The 17,763-nt window shown below is 40.8% G+C and overlaps 1 protein-coding gene across 1 annotated transcript in view; it reads right to left on the bottom strand.

Moving 5' to 3' along the window:
• WNK1 (WNK lysine deficient protein kinase 1) overlaps positions 1-17,763 on the bottom strand; it is a 101,965-nt gene that overhangs the window by 24,870 nt on the left and 59,332 nt on the right. Inside the window, exons 6-17 of the mRNA XM_074167429.1 lie at positions 17,018-17,237; positions 16,458-16,794; positions 15,186-15,373; positions 11,829-12,086; positions 8,854-10,074; positions 6,350-6,421; positions 5,578-5,727; positions 4,051-4,524; positions 2,590-2,868; positions 1,817-1,908; positions 1,067-1,229; positions 522-638 (exon numbers count right to left, since the gene is read on the bottom strand). Coding sequence (XP_074023530.1) covers positions 522-638; positions 1,067-1,229; positions 1,817-1,908; positions 2,590-2,868; positions 4,051-4,524; positions 5,578-5,727; positions 6,350-6,421; positions 8,854-10,074; positions 11,829-12,086; positions 15,186-15,373; positions 16,458-16,794; positions 17,018-17,237 — 3,571 coding nt within the window. The remainder of the gene's footprint in view (positions 1-521; positions 639-1,066; positions 1,230-1,816; positions 1,909-2,589; positions 2,869-4,050; positions 4,525-5,577; positions 5,728-6,349; positions 6,422-8,853; positions 10,075-11,828; positions 12,087-15,185; positions 15,374-16,457; positions 16,795-17,017; positions 17,238-17,763) is intronic.

The raw sequence follows: 17,763 nt of genomic DNA on the forward strand, positions 1-17,763 counted from the left end.
GTGCCTTAGAGGTAAAGCCCAAGACATTGTTTTTACATCAAGTTTCTGGGATGCTGGTTCAGAAAAAAGACACGAGTGATGTGCTTGTATCTGCATCTTGCCATTTTAGTTGAGAACAGCAGCAAAAACTCAAAGCTTAAGCGTAAGTTTTAAAGATCTAGCAGTGTTTGCTCTTAAAAAAGCAAAGAGAATTTGTTTAATCTGGCACTTTCAGAAAGTTGTTTGCAGTTTTTCAAAAAATTAGATTGCAAAAAGCCAAAGGCGTATTCACTTAATGAAACCGCAATTCTAAGGTAAAAACTGATGCAAATTTTCATGTGAACTCAGCACGCAATATTAGCAGTCAATTCGGTATACCACTATGTGCCTAGAGTTTCTATTTGTGCTTGTGTACCAAGAAAGTAAGCACAGGCCATGCTACATGGAAGAGCAATTCTGAAAATACGAATGAGAAAACAAGACTACTTATGTTACTACTGTGATTAAGACTAGATTCAATTCATCTCTAAAACATATCTTACCATAATTGAAGCTATTTCCTCGGGGTTGTCACCATCCAAATCAAATTTGAAAGTAACCATTTTCCGATTGTGTGTCTCCAGCTGGCATTCCACTACCCGATCGCCTTTATTTGAAACCTAAAGCAAAAAAACCGCAATAGTTCAAACCAAAAGCATGATATTATAAGACTTGAGCTTTAAAGCTTACAGAGACAAACCAACAGTACTGGTCTAATAGAAACACATTCTGTCTTTCCAGTCTAATAAATGGTGCCGTGTACAGCATCATTTTTTCTGTTGATACATCAATTATTCTAGAATAATCTATGGAATCTCTAGTAGCTAAACAAGCCAATTTTGCCATTATCTAATGCTCCAAAAAGCTCTTGACAGATGATGTATGTAATACTGACTCCAGAAGTGGAAGAAATACATTAGACAGCTTGCATGCTTGCGGTGGGGCACGGTGCAGAACAAGACACATTCCTCAAAGCAAAACAAACTTTTTGAAGCTCAAAAAAGGCATCATCACTACCAAACTATCAGTAAACTATAAAAATACTCACATTTAGAATTCTCAGTTTTGGCCTAGCAGTCTTCTCATGGCGAGAGCGACTGCGGACAGACCTCCGCATATGACGTTTAGTAGTCCTCCCTTCGTGCCTTCCACTGGAAGCTGGAACATTCTCGTTGCCATCACTCAATCCTGAAGCAACATCAGAATGTGCACTGAAAAAAAAAAAAAACCCAAACACTTAATATTAGTATCCATGCACTCCATAACCGCAACAATACAGTCCACCCTACCAGATGGTATTCTCTTCTGGATAGCCGTAGATACCTGTTAATTGCAGAGTAGGGGAGAAGAGTCCTGTAGTCCTGTCAACACTTAGGGTTGCCTGAATAGCAATTCTAATAGTAATTATTTAGCTACATATCTCTTGCAAACTGAGTGGTACAAATACATCTTCTGAATATATGTTTTCAAGCTACTTGGAGTTAGAATTCTGATTAAGTGCCAAAAGGACAGAAAAACACCCCTTATGATCCATTTGACATGACAAATAAAAAAGGATTAGAAGTTAAATCACTGTACATAATCATATTTACTCCCTCCATGCCCTGCTGTAAATCAAAACTTACTCCAACTCTCATAAGCCTATTTTTCCTCTAGGAAATTTATTTCCTCACATCCTCAAGAACAACCTCAGTGAAAAAAATATCCCGGGTGAAAAAAAGATACCTAAAGATGACCCAAGGAAGAATAATCTAACACACATGAAACTTATATTTAGTTTGGTGAAAACAATGCTTACCTATCCATAGAGGAAACCAAAGGGGTAGACTGAGCAGGCTGTGTTGCTGGAAGAGTCTCTGAAGGAGCAGTCTGTGAGACTCCCTGAGTACCCTACAGATAGAAATCTACATCAAGAACCCCCCCAAGGAATACCATTGCTTTTCAAGTAACCCAGTAGTCCTCAATGTTTCCTCCCAAATCAGTTTTAAAGCTAAAAGCGCTACCTTTTTAGCATTTCAAACAGATGGCATCTAGACAGCTCTAATTTACAAAAGATTCTAGAGCAAACTGCAGTGAAGCAAATCATCATCTGGGGAGGGGTGGGGAGAGGAAATCAGCCATCCTTTCTGCTGCTACGCATCAATACAGTTTGCCATGCAGCCAGAGTCTTACTAACAGAATGTGCAAAAGGCAAGCCAATGCAGAACCCAAAGACAATTCAAATTGTCCCTGGCAAGAAAAAACGCTGCAGGGAATAGGCATAACAACGGAATCTCAAAGGCTATCAGTTGCAGTTTGCCTTTGATATGGCAAAAATGTTCTATAGTACTAGCAAGAAGTGAAGTGTTAACAGGTTTTTGCCTGCAGGATGCACACTCACTTCCCAACAGAACAGCCAGTGGCAACAAGGTCCCCACATTGGCATGACATTCTGCTGTAAGAAAAAGGTCATTTGAAATATTAATTTCCAACTGAAGACAAGCATGGAAGGGATTAGTTCCCCACAAACATACATTATTGCCTAATTCAAACACCTTAAATGTATTATTAGATTATATTCAACATATTTACCTCCAAAACTGCCTGCTGCGAGGAGGCAGATGAGGCCTGTGCTAAACTCACGGTAGGCTGGGGCACTTGAACCTGTCCTCCTAGGCTGCCCATGGGAACTAAAACGTTCTGCTCCACATACGGCTGCACAACAGGAGCAAGGTAGCCCGGCTGAGCCATTGCATCTGTGGGTAAGGGAGGGGACAGTACGGCAGAAGGAATGCTAACAGAGGCCACAGCAGAGGAAGGTGCAACACTCGAGTCGCCTGGGTATTGAGGAGGCAGCCGAGATGGGAAGCCCTGCAATAGAAATGAAGGAATCACATTAGCGAATGCCAGAGCCCCTGAGGAAACAAGAGAGTAAAAACAAAAGTATCAGTTTGGGGGGCATGTTCCCACCTTCTGTATGTGTTCAAGCACTCCCAAAGGCTACCATCCCAGAGAAAGGGAGCAAACTGTTCACATAGCCAAAGCTCAACCTGCAAGTCACCGTGTTTGAACAAGCAAATTCCCACCTAAAGTTCCAAGTCTTAGGCAAAACAATCTTTATCTCACAACTGCAGTTGCCTATTTGGCTTAATATTTTAAGGGCTGAGACTTGAAATTAATTTGAAGAATTTTCAGGCTGAACAACTACTGCGCAGAAGATGTTATGCAACTGCTGCTGATTCTCGAGACCAATAGCAAAAACACTCGTGTGTTCTTCCTGTCCTCTTGTGATGAGCTGACACAGGAACATTCCTACACAGAGTTTCTGTTCTACAGCACTCCTTATAACCCCAGTGCAGATATTTCTACATCTTTGTAGCAATTTTTCTATAATTTCTGTTCTAGAAGAACAATCATATACTGAATCACTATTTTTGTCACTATTCAGATTGTGCGATCACTGTAAAACTGGCAAAGGAGCTGAAGCAGTCTGTGCCCAACAGTCTAGCATTTCATGACTAGCATCAGGTACTTACGTTCACGTTCAAGATCCATGCCGTCTGGCTTATTTTAGAAAGTCCATGTCATCCCCTCCACCCCCCTTCCCCTTCCCCTTCCCGGACTTGGAATGAAATATTGACATTGCTGAATATGCTGCCATTGATTTTCTTTCCAACATACATCCTCCATTTAAAAAAAAAAAACAGAAGTCACAATTTTTTGTACTTTCTTTTTTCCAAGCTGACAAATCTCTTAGATATGTAGCTGTCCTCTTTCACACAGGGGTTGACCAAAGTCCTGCACTATGATTCTGTCATTTTAGAGAAATTCCATTGCCAAATATGAAAAACCCAAAACACTAGTGTGTCCAAGGACTTCCCCTCCCCGCCCCGCCAATTTTGAACGGTCCTTTTCCACACAACAGAATTCGTCTTCATGGCTTAATGATTCTCTTATGAAAAGTGAGTTGTCCAGGGCACACAGTTCAGATCTGGTACCTTAGAGGAACAGATAAAAATTGTGGAGAAGAGCTCTGCTGGCTTCCAACAATACCTGGTAAAGAGCATCTCCAGCAGGAAGTGAAGCTTCAGCAGCTTGTCCAATGCTGACTGGCAATCCCACGGACTGGACAGCCGGCTGCAGGAGCTGCGGGAGAACCTGGCTGGGCAGCTGAGCCACAGGCTGCATCAGTGTGGGAAGCTGGCTAGGGACAACGGTTGGTCCTACGGGCACAGCGGTTGCCGCAGCAGTCGTTGCCAGCGTAAGCAATGGCTGATTCATGCCAGCGGCCATTGAAATGGGCAGCGACTGGAAACCTGGCTGAGTCACTGACACATGAGGAGCTGCTACGGGCAACTGAGAGACTGAGAACTGGGGAACCATGGAAGTTGGCAAGGGCTGTCCCATGGGTAGAAAATGAGAGCCAATGGGGACTGATGGGGCAACTGAAGGCTGAGGGAGAGAAGGTGCTGCAACAGGTAACTGAGGCTCGCCTTGGATGATCGACACTGGTTGGGAAACAGGAAGCTGGGGAGGTAAAGAAAATAGAGATAGATTTTTTTTTTTTTTTTAAAGCAGGGTTGCAGAAAGCAGAACTTTTATGCATTAGTCAAAGAAAGAATTATTCAAGTTACAGCACTCTGTTAAAGTGGGTGGGGAGCGCAGTTGGCAGAGTGGCTGGGAAGTTGGCTGGAGTTCCAAAAGGTCCTCACTTCGCAACACTTCCCCTAAAGAACTCACAGGCTCTTGAAACAGACACCCACAGAGGGTGAAAGAGCAACATTCGAATACCCTGAAGCACTGACTTGTGCATAAACAGAATCAAATTTCCCTCAATCTGTCCCCAGAGCCAAGCCTGCCTTCTTACAGGAAAGAAGTGCAAATCTTTCAACAAATCTGTCAGCTTTGGGTATGGGGACTAAAACAACAGAGAATGAAAAGCCACTGTGCCAGCATTCAGAGAATGGCAGGGGATATGTCAATTAAAGCCAGCAAACAATGCAACTGGAAAGGCAGTTTAGATGAACAAGCAACAAAACAATTTTAAAAACAAAAATCAAGGCTCACATGTTCAAGATAGAGATATGAGCCAAAATGAAGTAATATTCAGTAACAGAAGCTTCTTGACGAGGGAGTAAAGGAGAAGAGCTGAATAAGAAAGATGACAGAGTGGAGAAGGCAGTCCTTATGGTTCACTACCTAAATAAGTGAATATGTTTTACACACATAATGGTGCAGAAGATAGACATTGATGGGAAGCAGAGAAACGACAAGTTCCTGAAAATCCATTCATAATACACCATTCATTAATATGCCTCGTAATATCTTTGACAGTTTAAAGATCTTTGTGCATGGAAGTGCTATCCCTCCCTCAAATTACTCACGACTGCCACGTGTGAAAGAAAGGGTTTCCAACACGTTTTCCAATAAAATTAACAGTTGTAGTACGCTAAGAATACTATTATCTGGATGAATGTTTTGGAACCATTAGAAAAGATGACAAAAGTGAAAGGAGCAGTATGTTGAATTTGCCAGCTGTGAAGAAGAAAATCATCTGCTAGAAAGAAGAATTGTGTTTACCTGTGTCCCAGCTGCTGCCTGAGGCATCGGCATAATCTGTGAAGTTTGAGTTTGAGAGACAGTTTGTGTGGGAGTGAGGCCAGCAGAAACTGATGGCTGCTGCAGCTGGTATTGGCCAGGCTGTTGGGAAGAGGCTGGCTGCTGTGCATTCTGTAGTAGAGAAAAGAGGCAGAAGCTATTTTTCCCCCCACAGAAGTTTTTTAAGCATGTTCTACTTAAATTCTATTTTTCACTCCCTCATATTTGACACCAATTGTTCTTCTGAATGTGCTGAGTCAATTAAGCTTTAGCAATTACTTACTAGCATTACTAATACAACTCCATTATCAGTACCAAATCTTGCAACAGAATTATTTCACTTGTGAAAAAAAAAGAATGAAGACTCTATAAAGGAAGAAAAGGCAGTGAAGAGAAGAGGATGTTGCAGAAGATCGTATTTCCAGTTAGAAAAAATTATGAGAACACAGTCTGCCTGTCTAGACAGTCTAACTTGCAAATCCTGACATTGAACCTCCACTGCAAGCTCAGGTGAAAGTTGGGGAAGACAGATACATGAAAATAAGTATTAACATGATTCTAAAAGTAAACGTCAGAAAAATCAATGAAGTTAATCTCATAGCATGTTAGATTGGGTGAGAGCCAGAGGATTCCTCTCCTTTTGTCCAAAACTACGGGTTGAAGGGGGGACAGAAGTAGTCAATTGCTCTTAAAGAGTCATCAACATCATATAATAAAAGTATTTTAGTCCTGTGTTTAGGGACTGTGATCTTACCTGTTGAGCGTGTTGGGTAGGCTGGGATGGCACTGATGCACTGCTTGAGGCTGACTGGCCTTGCACCTGTGTCTGGAGGAGAAAAAAAAAAAGACAAGGAATCAGCTTAAACCCTATGGTTTCTGCAGCAGGCAGTTAAAATAATTTCTGCCTGGACTGATCTGGTTGGAACAGGTTTCTAGCTGTCCTTTTGGACAATCAGTCCTTTTGGCCAAATTCCACTACAGCAGCCAGAACAGAATAATCTGGAAAAGTACTGAACTCCATTTTAAGTCTTCCAAAACAACCAATGTTTACAACCCATATGCCCCTCAACATGAGACAGATGAGCCTACCAGCTTCTTCTTCCACTGATGACGCTTTAAGAGCGGGATACCCTGGTATGATAACTGGAAATAGAGGCATTAGGTTTTACCTTTACATGTGTTCTAAACACAGTTAGGTGGGGGGATAGAACGAGGCTAGAAGGAAATAAACTATCTGTTAAAAAAAAAAATAATCAAAAGTATACAGAATTCTAGACCAGAAACAAAGTGCTCAGTACACATACATGTTCCCTTTGAGAGGCATGTCAAAATACAAGCTACACATCATTTCCAGGCTCACTGCTGTTCAAAGTCTACCAAGAATTGGATATTGAAGAATCTGGGGGTCCATGTTCTAGCTAAGACAGAATTTTTGAATGAATAAGCAATGAAAAAAATGGATGAGTGGCATACAAATGAATGTGGAAGATGCAGAGGAAAATGGAATGAATTTTTCTTTTTGTGGCTGCCATTTTTGATCAGATCCCAGGATTTTCATTATTGTTTTTATGACAATTATATTTCTTTATCAGATCCTGGGAGATAACTAGACAAAGAGCTCCACTTGAGTTCCCTGGGCATGCACCACTTTGGTGAACTGTCTTTGTAGGAAACATATCTGGTGCGTACATATCGCATCAGAAATATCTACTGGAATTCCTGAATGCTGTCATCATTCAGCTTGTAGAAGCTTATTAGGAACAAGTTTATTAAAATCACATACTTTTTTAATTATAGAAACTTTGGGGAAAGCAGACTGCCAATAAAAAGACCATTTTTTTCTTTGCTGTTGTAGAAGTTTGAGGCCCTTACTGGCTAGGATCTAAACACATGCTATACTCCACTGTTGTTACATCTGTTCACGTTGACTCAGTTTGTGCTTCAAATTATGACGTTTTCATGAATTAGATAAAAGATCCCAGAATCTATATTCCATAAAATAATCATAATCCCTTATTGTGTGTTCCAGATGTATTTTACATCCATCAGAAATCACCTCCTAAAGTTTAACAAAGGTAGTTTATGGAGAAATCATGCCCAAGTATTTTTAAACTTCTTGCATAGCAGCATCATTCCACAAGTTCTCCTACAGCACAGAAGTTACTATCTATTAAACTGGTGATTAAAGCTGTTTCAGCTTCAATAAAACACTTTTGTTATCCCATACAGAAAGCCTTAAATACTTAGCTCTTGATCTTACCACAAAAAGCAAAGATTCTCCTCCAGTTCCTTTACACAAATCCCAAAGTTGCTAATACTCCAATAACTAAAATGTCAGAGCCCCTAATTCCAAGAACAGGAGTAGTAAGTTAAAGTAGATCCTCTCTTTTCACAAAAAATTATCTTATGAGAAGTTTCAGACTACAAGTGCAGACACAATGTATATACACATACACCTCACAGTCACAGTATACAAATGCATTACTGACTTGCAAGTGCAAATTCCATATATGCTGATAAAACATATACCTCCAAACTAAGCTTCAGCTTTTGCTTTTTAAAAGGACACCATATTCTAGACTTACAAGGAAACAATACCTATTGCAACAGTTGTTTGTGCCACTAATTTACTACTCAGCTGTAGTTTCTTTAATGATCCTGCAGGTACATTTCCAAAACCGTGTACACGTACATAATATAGCTCCTTCCATTCCTCTCTTCCCACTTTCTTCCCCCAAGCCTAGAAAAAGCTCTTGCATTTTGGACAGTCACCAAATTAACCTTGTTGTTGTCTAATGAAACATTATTCATACGAAAGTTCAACTTCAAATAACACATTCTCATTCAGTGGCTAAGGAACGGGAACAAAAATACAAAGCAAGTTTTACGATCACTGCTGATTAAAACTGTGGAGAAGATACATTTCATTAAACTCCTGTAAAAGCCAATTGGGTACTCAGCTATCTCTTGCCAGAAGAAAAACTAGGCCCAAGAGGAACACTGATTATTTGTTACCCTTAACACAAAAGCCCTACCAGTATTTCAGCTGAAGCTGAACACAGACCAAGTGGTTGCTGATGCCTCATTATTTCATTGCAACCTGGCAAGTTAGAAATCCTACTATCCTACTGACTTGGTGGGAAGACACCCTCATGAATGCTAATACTTAAAACCACATGGAGCAGGTTTAAGAACAAGGGTCCCCTTTAAGTGCAAGGTATGACTTATAAAAATTCTGGAAGGGTTTGCTCCTGTAACCTGAGGATAGAGTGCAGGTGGTCCTGATGAAAGCGAGGTGGACAAGGCCTGCTGAGTCGAGGCTCCCTGGGGGAAGCAGATGAAGAGCTGCGACTCTTGCAACACCTTCTGAGGCAGCTGAACAATGGGCAATGAGAAGTCTGAACCAAAAGCAGAAGATGACCCCCCTGTAGGGGGAGGAGACTGAAAATCGCCAGTGTCAGAGGAAGTCAGCTGTGAGGAATCACTGGAGTATTCTGGGCTTCCTTCCGGCCAGCTCCGCCTGGCAGAGCCCCCTCTGGGACCTGCTAACTCAGGACCAAGATAGTTACATTGCTCCTCTGTCACAGGCTGAAGCCGACCATGCGACCCTATGCCTTGAGTGGATTCCTCTTGACTGGTCTCCATAGAGCCCCGGCGACTTCTGTAGACCCGCTGGGGTAAAACTGCCCCTTCTGCTGGAGCAGAAGTCGGTGTGTGCACATGGAACTCAAAGACACAGCTCGCTCTGCCATCACCACTGTGAGAGAGCACAGCCGGGGCAGAGTGTGGAACAAATACCTGGTGGAATGTCATCTGAGCAGGATCTGTACTCAGAGGAGCTGAAACACTGGATAATGGAGAAAGGGGACCCATCCCAGAATCCAGCCTCAGGTTCTGAACGTGTCTTGCCAGGTATGTTTGCCCCATTTGAAAGTCGAACACAGAGCTTTGTGGAGGACCACCTTGCCCATGGTTTGACTCAGAGACCTGTTTCAAATGTTGTTCAGTCGCATGAGAGTTATAAGCTACTTGATCATACTGCTCCGATACCTGTGATGGATAGTGCATGCCCACCAAATATACAGCTTCTGGATGCATTCTGTAGTGAGCATCCTCTGGAGGAGTTGGTCCAGATCTATAGTCACTGTGGACAGGAGCTGGCTCAAACACGGGATTAACTTGCACATGCAGAGGCTCTCCAGTGACTCTCTGAGCTGCTGTGCTCAGCATAACGAATGCCTCTGGTGTCCAATTGGTGGGACTACCACCAGGTGGGACTAAACTCTGGCCAGTCTTCAGCAATGGCTGGAAGTGGCAAGTTTGGGCTTCCAAAAATGAAGTGCTCTTGCGCCGCTGAGCAACTGCCACCTTCGGCGGGCAGACAGGTGGAGGTGAGAAAGACACCGGCCGTTCATGAACGGTTGGGAAAAATATCTGTGAATCTGGGAACGTTGGTGTTCCCCCACGCGGATGCTGAGGCTGTATTGACATGAACAAGACAAGTAATTCATACATTAAAAGTGAAAGCACATCAACATGCACAGTTCACTAGGCAGTTCTGTGAAGTAACTTTATAGAATGACTACTCAATTCATGGTCAAAAACATACAATACTTAGGAAATTTAGGTGAGTTGTAAATATCCATTAAATACATCCATGGCAGGCATAGCTACGAATGGAAACATTTGCTTGTGTTAGAGCTGCTTTTCCAGTCCAATTCCAGTAATTCACAAAAATAAACCAGTTTTGCTCCTGACAATGTAATGAGATTTATTGTCATGGGCTATCCATTGTGATCAGTGCTTGAAAGCCAATTAAACGCTTGAGGTTACTGCCATACGGGGAATACAAAAATTCAGAGCTTGATAGCAGCAACAATGCAGAGCCTCTAGTTTGCATTTAGAAGAAAAATGGCATTAAATCTTAATGTTATCCAATGCAAAAAAACCTACAGTGCTAGTGTCCTGTCAGGAGTATGCTCTGTATGCAATCCAGGAAGCTATAGAGAAACCTTTTATGAGACAAACCTGAACCATTCAAGCCCACAGATGGAAAAAATATATATATATAAAATTTATAAAACTGCAGAGCCTTTCGATTCTGCTCAGTTTGATCACCTCTTTTGATCATACTTTTTCATATAGGAAATTAGCACTCACTGAAAAAAACCTAACTCTTGCACAGACAATAAAACATTCACAGGTTTAGTAAAAGAGTCCACAAGCAATTCCATTCCATCTGATGTACTACTACAGATGAGGCTCATCTTAAATAAGATTTGTAGGGAAATTTTCACTAAAGAGAGCTCTATGTAAGAATACCAAGTAACTTCGTAATTCCATATTTTTTCAGCTCCGCCTACAGTATGCTGAGACACAATGTATTATCAACCCCAAAGGGAAAAAAAATTTGCAAGAGTCAGTAGCAAACATACTGCCTTTAAGACACATGCCATTTATGACTTTTTCAAGTTGCTGTTTCCACATTGTTCCGTTTCTCCCCAGCCTTTTTTTTCTTTCTTTCTGGAAAAGCAGCAGCAAATTTCCACATTGACCAACACTAACAAGAAGGTCCTACAGGATGAAGAACTATTCCTATGTTTTGAAAAGAATTCCACATACTTCAATTAGAGAGAAGCGTTTCTTAAAATTTATTTCATGGAAATTTGAGCCCAAAACTGAAAACAGACTACCTCCTGTCCTGCAAGCTATCTTGCATCTAACCTTCTGAGAAACATGAAACAATGGCTTCTTCACATCAAGAAGTGGTATTTCTGATTAAAACTTACAGAAAAATCCTCAAAAGAATTCATATTCTGAATTTCTAGTATCACTATCACAGCTAGCCAAAGCTTTTAGAATAACTAGCCACAGCAACCAAGATTGTTGTTTTGTGCAGGGCTTAATTAGCATTCATTGCTTGCTTAAAAGTTGGAAAACAAAAGAAACCTGGTTTTCTGACTTAAGGGGCAAGAACTAGTCTTCCCCTTACCTTCTGTAGTACACCTGGTTAATTCACATTTATGTTATGCTAAAATACAAAAAACAATGGTCAGCCACTGTTTGATGACATTTAAGTGTAGTGCTTCCCAAAAAAGATCAACATTCTAGCAGCGCAGTATAAGTAATAAGGAATCAGCTCTTCATTTTCTCATTTTAGAAATGCCCAAAGCCCAGGATGTATTTAATGATAACTTATCTTACTGTGCCAGGAGGCAAATGGTAACACATACAGGACTGACAGAGAGGGAGGGCAGGCTGGAGCGTCGATGCTTGCGTGGAGAGGCAGAGTGCATGGGCAGGACACTTTCCAGGGCTTTAGAAAGCTTTTCTGCAAAGGTTTCTTCAGGGACAGTCCGAAGGTAGAAAGGAGAAAGAGGTGCAGACAGCGCTGGTGGTGGGGTGCAAGGAGCACTGAGAGGGATGCAGGACATAGAGGGAAGAGCAGGAAGGTGGGGGACACAAACTGACATGCTACGACCACGTTGAGGCTAAGGGAGGAAAACAAAAGTTAAGAATTGAACACTTCAAAAAAAAATGAAAAACAAAACCAGCAAAAACTATAATGAGGTAGAAAAGGAATGCAGACACACAATGAGAGGCCCAATACTGACTACTACGTGTGCAAGAAGATATGAGAAATGCTGAATGAATGCCAACACACACTGAGAACAGGCTATGCGCACCTCTGAGGACCCAAGTTTGCCTTAGGTTACTGAGCAGCGTGGGAAGTTCCCTAGTACCCTTACAGGAAGGGTGTGGAAGGCTGAACAGGCAGGAGAGAATATTTTGTCTGGGGCCACTGCTGTGGCCCATACTGTGTGTAGTCACAGCATCTGGTAGCCTGACAAGTAAAAAAAACTAAACAGAAACTGATGAGCTTTCAAACATTCATTCTTAGTTCAGTGAGTCGATGTGTATTTATACCTATCACCTCACAAGTCTCTCTGCTTGGGTACCTCCTCGCCTGAATGAAGTGGTCTAACTGTATGCTGCTGACTCTTTATTAAATAAAACATTATCTTAAAAATTTAAACATTACACACTTTACAACATGAGTTGTGGGGGGAAAAAAAATGATTTAATGTGTGGAAAATTCAGTAAAATTAGTCTTAGACAAGCATTTTCCAGACACTGGGCCAATATAAGCATCAAGATTTTGTAATCTTGCCACAGTCTAGAAGGCCATAGGTCAAAATCCAACCAAATTGGAAAAATTAGAATTAGGTGTTTGAGGTGGGGTGTTTTGGTTTTATTGTTATTGCTTTTTTGGTGTAGTGTGTTTTGCTGTGGTTTTAAGTGAATGGAAAGATGTTTTAAAGAGGCAGTCTTCAACTGCAAGTTTTCCTTTTCTAATGGTATATGCATCTTATGGATGTAATCCACAATTTCTTAATATAACTGAAATCAAATACAGATGTCCAGGGAGAAAACCTCAAGATATCCAGTGGAGATCTGATTTTAAAGACTCCCAATGCGAGAAAACTTGCTAGACTGCTCAAAAATTTGGGAAAGAGACATAAAGGAACTCAAAGGGTTAAAAATACTTTACCCTAATCTTCACCTGTTTTAAGGTAAAACTAGTTTCATGTCATTCCTAATTCATCTAAACTGTTCAAGAACATCTCCAGTGATGGAGACTGCAGTACTTAACTGTCCTTGTTGGTTAGGAAAAAAAAACAAAAAACCTTTCCCAAACAATAATTCCATGCTGCAATTTAGGCTTATTATTCCTTATTCTGATAACAATGTTCTGATCTGATTAGTCTCCTCCTATTTTACAGTAGCCTTTAAAGCTTTCTCTCTCCTCAAGCTCATCTTTCATAGGCTCAGCTTAACTATTTCAGTCTTCCCAAATAAACTATGTTTTCTGTATTTCTGGTGGTTTCTCTTTTTAATCACTGTCCTCTGAATTCTCTCCCAATTCACCTTCAAATTCACTCAAGCAGGGTGTCCAGGATAGACTTACCAATGGCCAAGAGAAGAACTACTTCACATAACATGATGTTTGCCTTTTCCACACGAGCATGATGTTTTTGACCATGTCCATCTCGTGGTCCAACATAATCCCTGACTTTTTTTTTTTCCCCCCAAATTGCTGCCTAGTCAGTTGTTGCTCATCCTGTGCTTGTGTAGCTGATTATTCCTGTTTAAGCATGAACCTTGTTCTTGACCTGATAGAACTGCATTCTATTTCTTTTTGAGGCCATCCTCAAGTTGTCAATATCATTTTGACTTCTCATCCTGTCTTTCCAACAAACTGTTAGTAGTTCTTGTAGTGTTCTATGTTCTTTCAACTTCCTGGTACCACTGTTGTCATCATGGAGCATGAGCACATTTTAGCAGGGAGCTAACCAACTTGACTATAACTCTTGTCACGTGCTTGCTTTACCCATCCCCTCTCAAAAGATTATGGTCTGTCAACCTGGAAGCCAACCATCCCAAGACAGTGAAACGGCTTCTGGTCCAATACAGGCCCACACAATCAAGATATGGCTTACACAGAACAAGAGCTTATTTAGAGGGATTAAAAACTCATTTGATCAAGGACTCGCAGTATCACACACTTCAGATGAAGTGCCTTTGAAAAAGATGGAGATGCTTTGCTTGTGAGTGAAACCAGCATGTTTTCCAAAAAGCTAGTAACACCAGTGATTCTGTATTAAAGCCTACAACCACAGTACCAAAAAAAGGTGAGGATTCTCAGTCTTTAAGTGTCACATCTTCTCCCTTAAGGTATTACTATATTATACCATAATGTCTCCGCCTCAGGTTTAGATTTTTATTTGTGTATAAAACAAGCGACAAGGGAACCACTGAAGACAATATAGCAGTAGCAGAAGTTCTACTCCAGAGTTAGAATAGATTTCTGCGTACTTTCATACTCAGATCTAAAAAACATACCAAGGAAAAAAACATATCAAAATAAAAGGGCAACACAAATGAACATAGGAGGAGAAGTATTTGTGCCCAGTGCAGACTTTCCAGGGGAACGGAATACGCATGGCAACTGATGAGCAAATCAACACAAGCTAGAAATAAAACTGGGAACAAGGGTGTGGGGTCTTTTCAGTCTGGAGTTCTCACATGCAGCATTCTATAACAGTTAAAAAAATCTTACCTGCAGAATCTGTAATCAAAGCCTCACAGAACACACACAGCAATTTCATACTTATACAGTAGCTCAAAATATTCTAATCCCATCTTCAAATGAAAGCAACAGCTTGATCCCTGGTAACTTCATATGCACATACACACACCACCTTCCCACGTGAGATAAAATGCTTCCTTTTACAAGAGAGTCTTGTTCTAAGGATGTTACTTCCATCCATTAAAAAAACCCCACTAACCTAAGTGTACTCAAGATTAAATAAAAGCTTTAAAGACAAATATGCCCTTGCACTTTCCCCCACCCCTAGATGTGGTCACCTTGGAAAAATAGCCCCATAACTACTCCCATGCAGAGTCTGTATCATATGCAAAACAATACATACATGGAAGAGTGCCTGGCAGACTTTCCTTTCACCTTTCAAGAGAAATAAAAAATAAAATAATTCCATGCATTTTCAATATTATAAATTCGGGCTTACCGCTGCAGGTGGCTGATATCCTCCATGCTGTTGCGACTGCACTTGACCAACTGAAGCTGGATATCCCTGAACCGCAGCTGTTGAGATTGACTGGTCATGCTGGGAACCATACGACACAGTCTGTTGACTGCTCACACATGATTCAGTATAAACAGATGACCCCTGGCCACTGTCAACTGTCCCATCAGCTGCAGAAGTTAAAGATGAAAATCTGCATTTTAAGAACTGCAGTCTCAATTCACAATTTTAAAGATATTATAATCAATCAAATATTAGATCAATGTTTGTGCCGTGTCACAAGGACCTTATCAGCATTTTACCGCTTGTAATATTCAAGCTTATTAAAAAAATACTTTTTTTCCTTCCTCAATTCCTTACCAATACGCCTTCCCTTAACCTCTGGAAAAAAAAAAATCAGTAATTTCAGGATTTCTTTGGGAATATACTTAATAGTATACCATGCTTCCTATAAAAAGGCTAGTCTAGAAATAGAAATTTAAACTCCACGTTGTTATGAGTGATCTTTCAGGGGGTTTTAATTACTATTTTAATGTATTTAATTTTACACAGATGTATAAAACAGGTCTGTTGTGCTGGCTGGCAGATGCACCCGATGTAGGCATAGTTATTATCTAGAAAGCAAATTACTATCTGCTCTTTACCTTCACCATTCCAATATGGAGGTTCTCATCCACCATCACTACTCAAATACCGATCCAAATGTTGGGATGGCAGAAGAGGAAAAGTTAGGAGTGTTAATTCATCTTTTCATGTATAGTATGTAAAACAAAGTGAAACCTTTCTTCAGAAAGAGAATTATGAGCTGAACTGCTTGACGTTAATCCCATTTCCACCTTAAAAATAAGTTAACAAGGATTCAAATAAGTGTTTTTAGTAGCTCTAACTGCACTGATGCAAGAGCACACAGCCTTCTGTAGGGCCAGAATATACTGTCCCTATAGGAGGGCAGCAAAAACTAGGATATGCTCATGCTTCAGGTGCCCACTTTATTTAGTGTATTAACTTGAAAGAAAGGAAAGTTATGTTGTGTTAAGACACTGGACTGTGAATTGTGCCAAGACTTGGCTCAGCTAAGGCACAGGAATGCATCTTATTTTGCTGTGCTTTCTAGTAGTGTAATGCTCTTCAGCAGACAGCAATGGCAGACAGCAACATTTTAAGATATTTACTGCTATACCCACCAAAAGTTTAAGACTCTAAGGGGGATAACTGTGTAAGTGCAAGAGTTTCTAAATAAACCGACACACTTACAAAGAATAGATATACTGGGTTGCTGGAACTGCAGCTGTTGGTGTTGGTCAGCTTCTGGTTCTTCAGGCTCCACTTGTGTAGAAACCGATGCTGAAGTAGTGGGGACAGGAGTAGTACCAGTGACTGATAGGGGATGCTTTGACCCTGCATGGGCAGCACTTGATGGTTGCTGTTGCTCCAGCTGCTGCTTCTGACTACCTTCTTCCTGAAGCTTCTTCTCCTGTTCTTCTCGCACCAACTGACGCTGCTCTCGCTTTCGCTTAATCAAAGATACCCTGTCCTTGATAGCTTTCGCCATTGTCTTGTGATCCCCTTCACAGACATAGCCAGATTCCACCTGAAGGAGGATATATTCACAGAATTCAGACTGTCAGAGACAGCCACTGTTGTAGCGCTACAATATAAGCTACCGCTCTCTGGCACTAACTTCTCATTCACAGACTCCTGAAGCTGTTTTATTTCTAGATGGTAACAACAGCACATGCAGAGGCTGACAGATGACATTTCACTGTCAGAGAAGGCCAGTACCTCTGATATTTTGTAAGATCACCATCACTTACCATTTCCTGTGCTACATCCTCTGGGACATCTCTCTCCAAGTCAAAGGAGAACTCTATTGCCTCATTATCTTTGTATTTGCCCTTGAGTTTTTTGATGTCTTCAATTCGCAGCCAGAGTTTAATGGCAATTTTTTCTCCATCATCTTCCTCTGCTAGTTCTACCCGTACTCCAGTCTCTTCTTGGAAGAAAGCATGATTCAAAAGGTCCTTAATAGCATATCTAGTATATTGGGAAAGAGTGTAGAAAGCACACGCGGTTATTAGGTTTTCATAAAACATTAAGAAAACTACTTGCCTGACGATCCCCCAAATATATCCTCTACAGTTCATGCTTTTCCCATGAGTTATCTGACAGACCATCACTCAAATTTCTATTTAAAAGCACGATGGAAAAACAAAATGCAACAATGCTACAGATAAATAAAAAAAAATATCACACATTGGTCAGCAGAAGTACCAACCGATTTAAGCCAACTGAACAGGATATATATTAAAATAATAAGACATCTTGAAGAAACAAGTTTGGTTTTACTTAACATTAAGATTCAACACACAGCCCTTAGCCCCCAAATCAGTACAGTAATCTAAATATGTATTTCAGTCTATTTCAATATCTTATCTACTAAATTCAGCACTATATGAGCACCACGTGATTCCTTTCATATTTTACACTATTTTGAACCACTTTGACCTGCATTCTGTTTGGCACAATTAGAAGCTTTTCCCTGAAGGTACAAAAAAGATCT

The sequence above is a fragment of the Numenius arquata genome, chromosome 2 (assembly GCF_964106895.1).
Source record: "Numenius arquata chromosome 2, bNumArq3.hap1.1, whole genome shotgun sequence".
Taxonomy (NCBI): Eukaryota; Metazoa; Chordata; class Aves; order Charadriiformes; family Scolopacidae; genus Numenius; species Numenius arquata.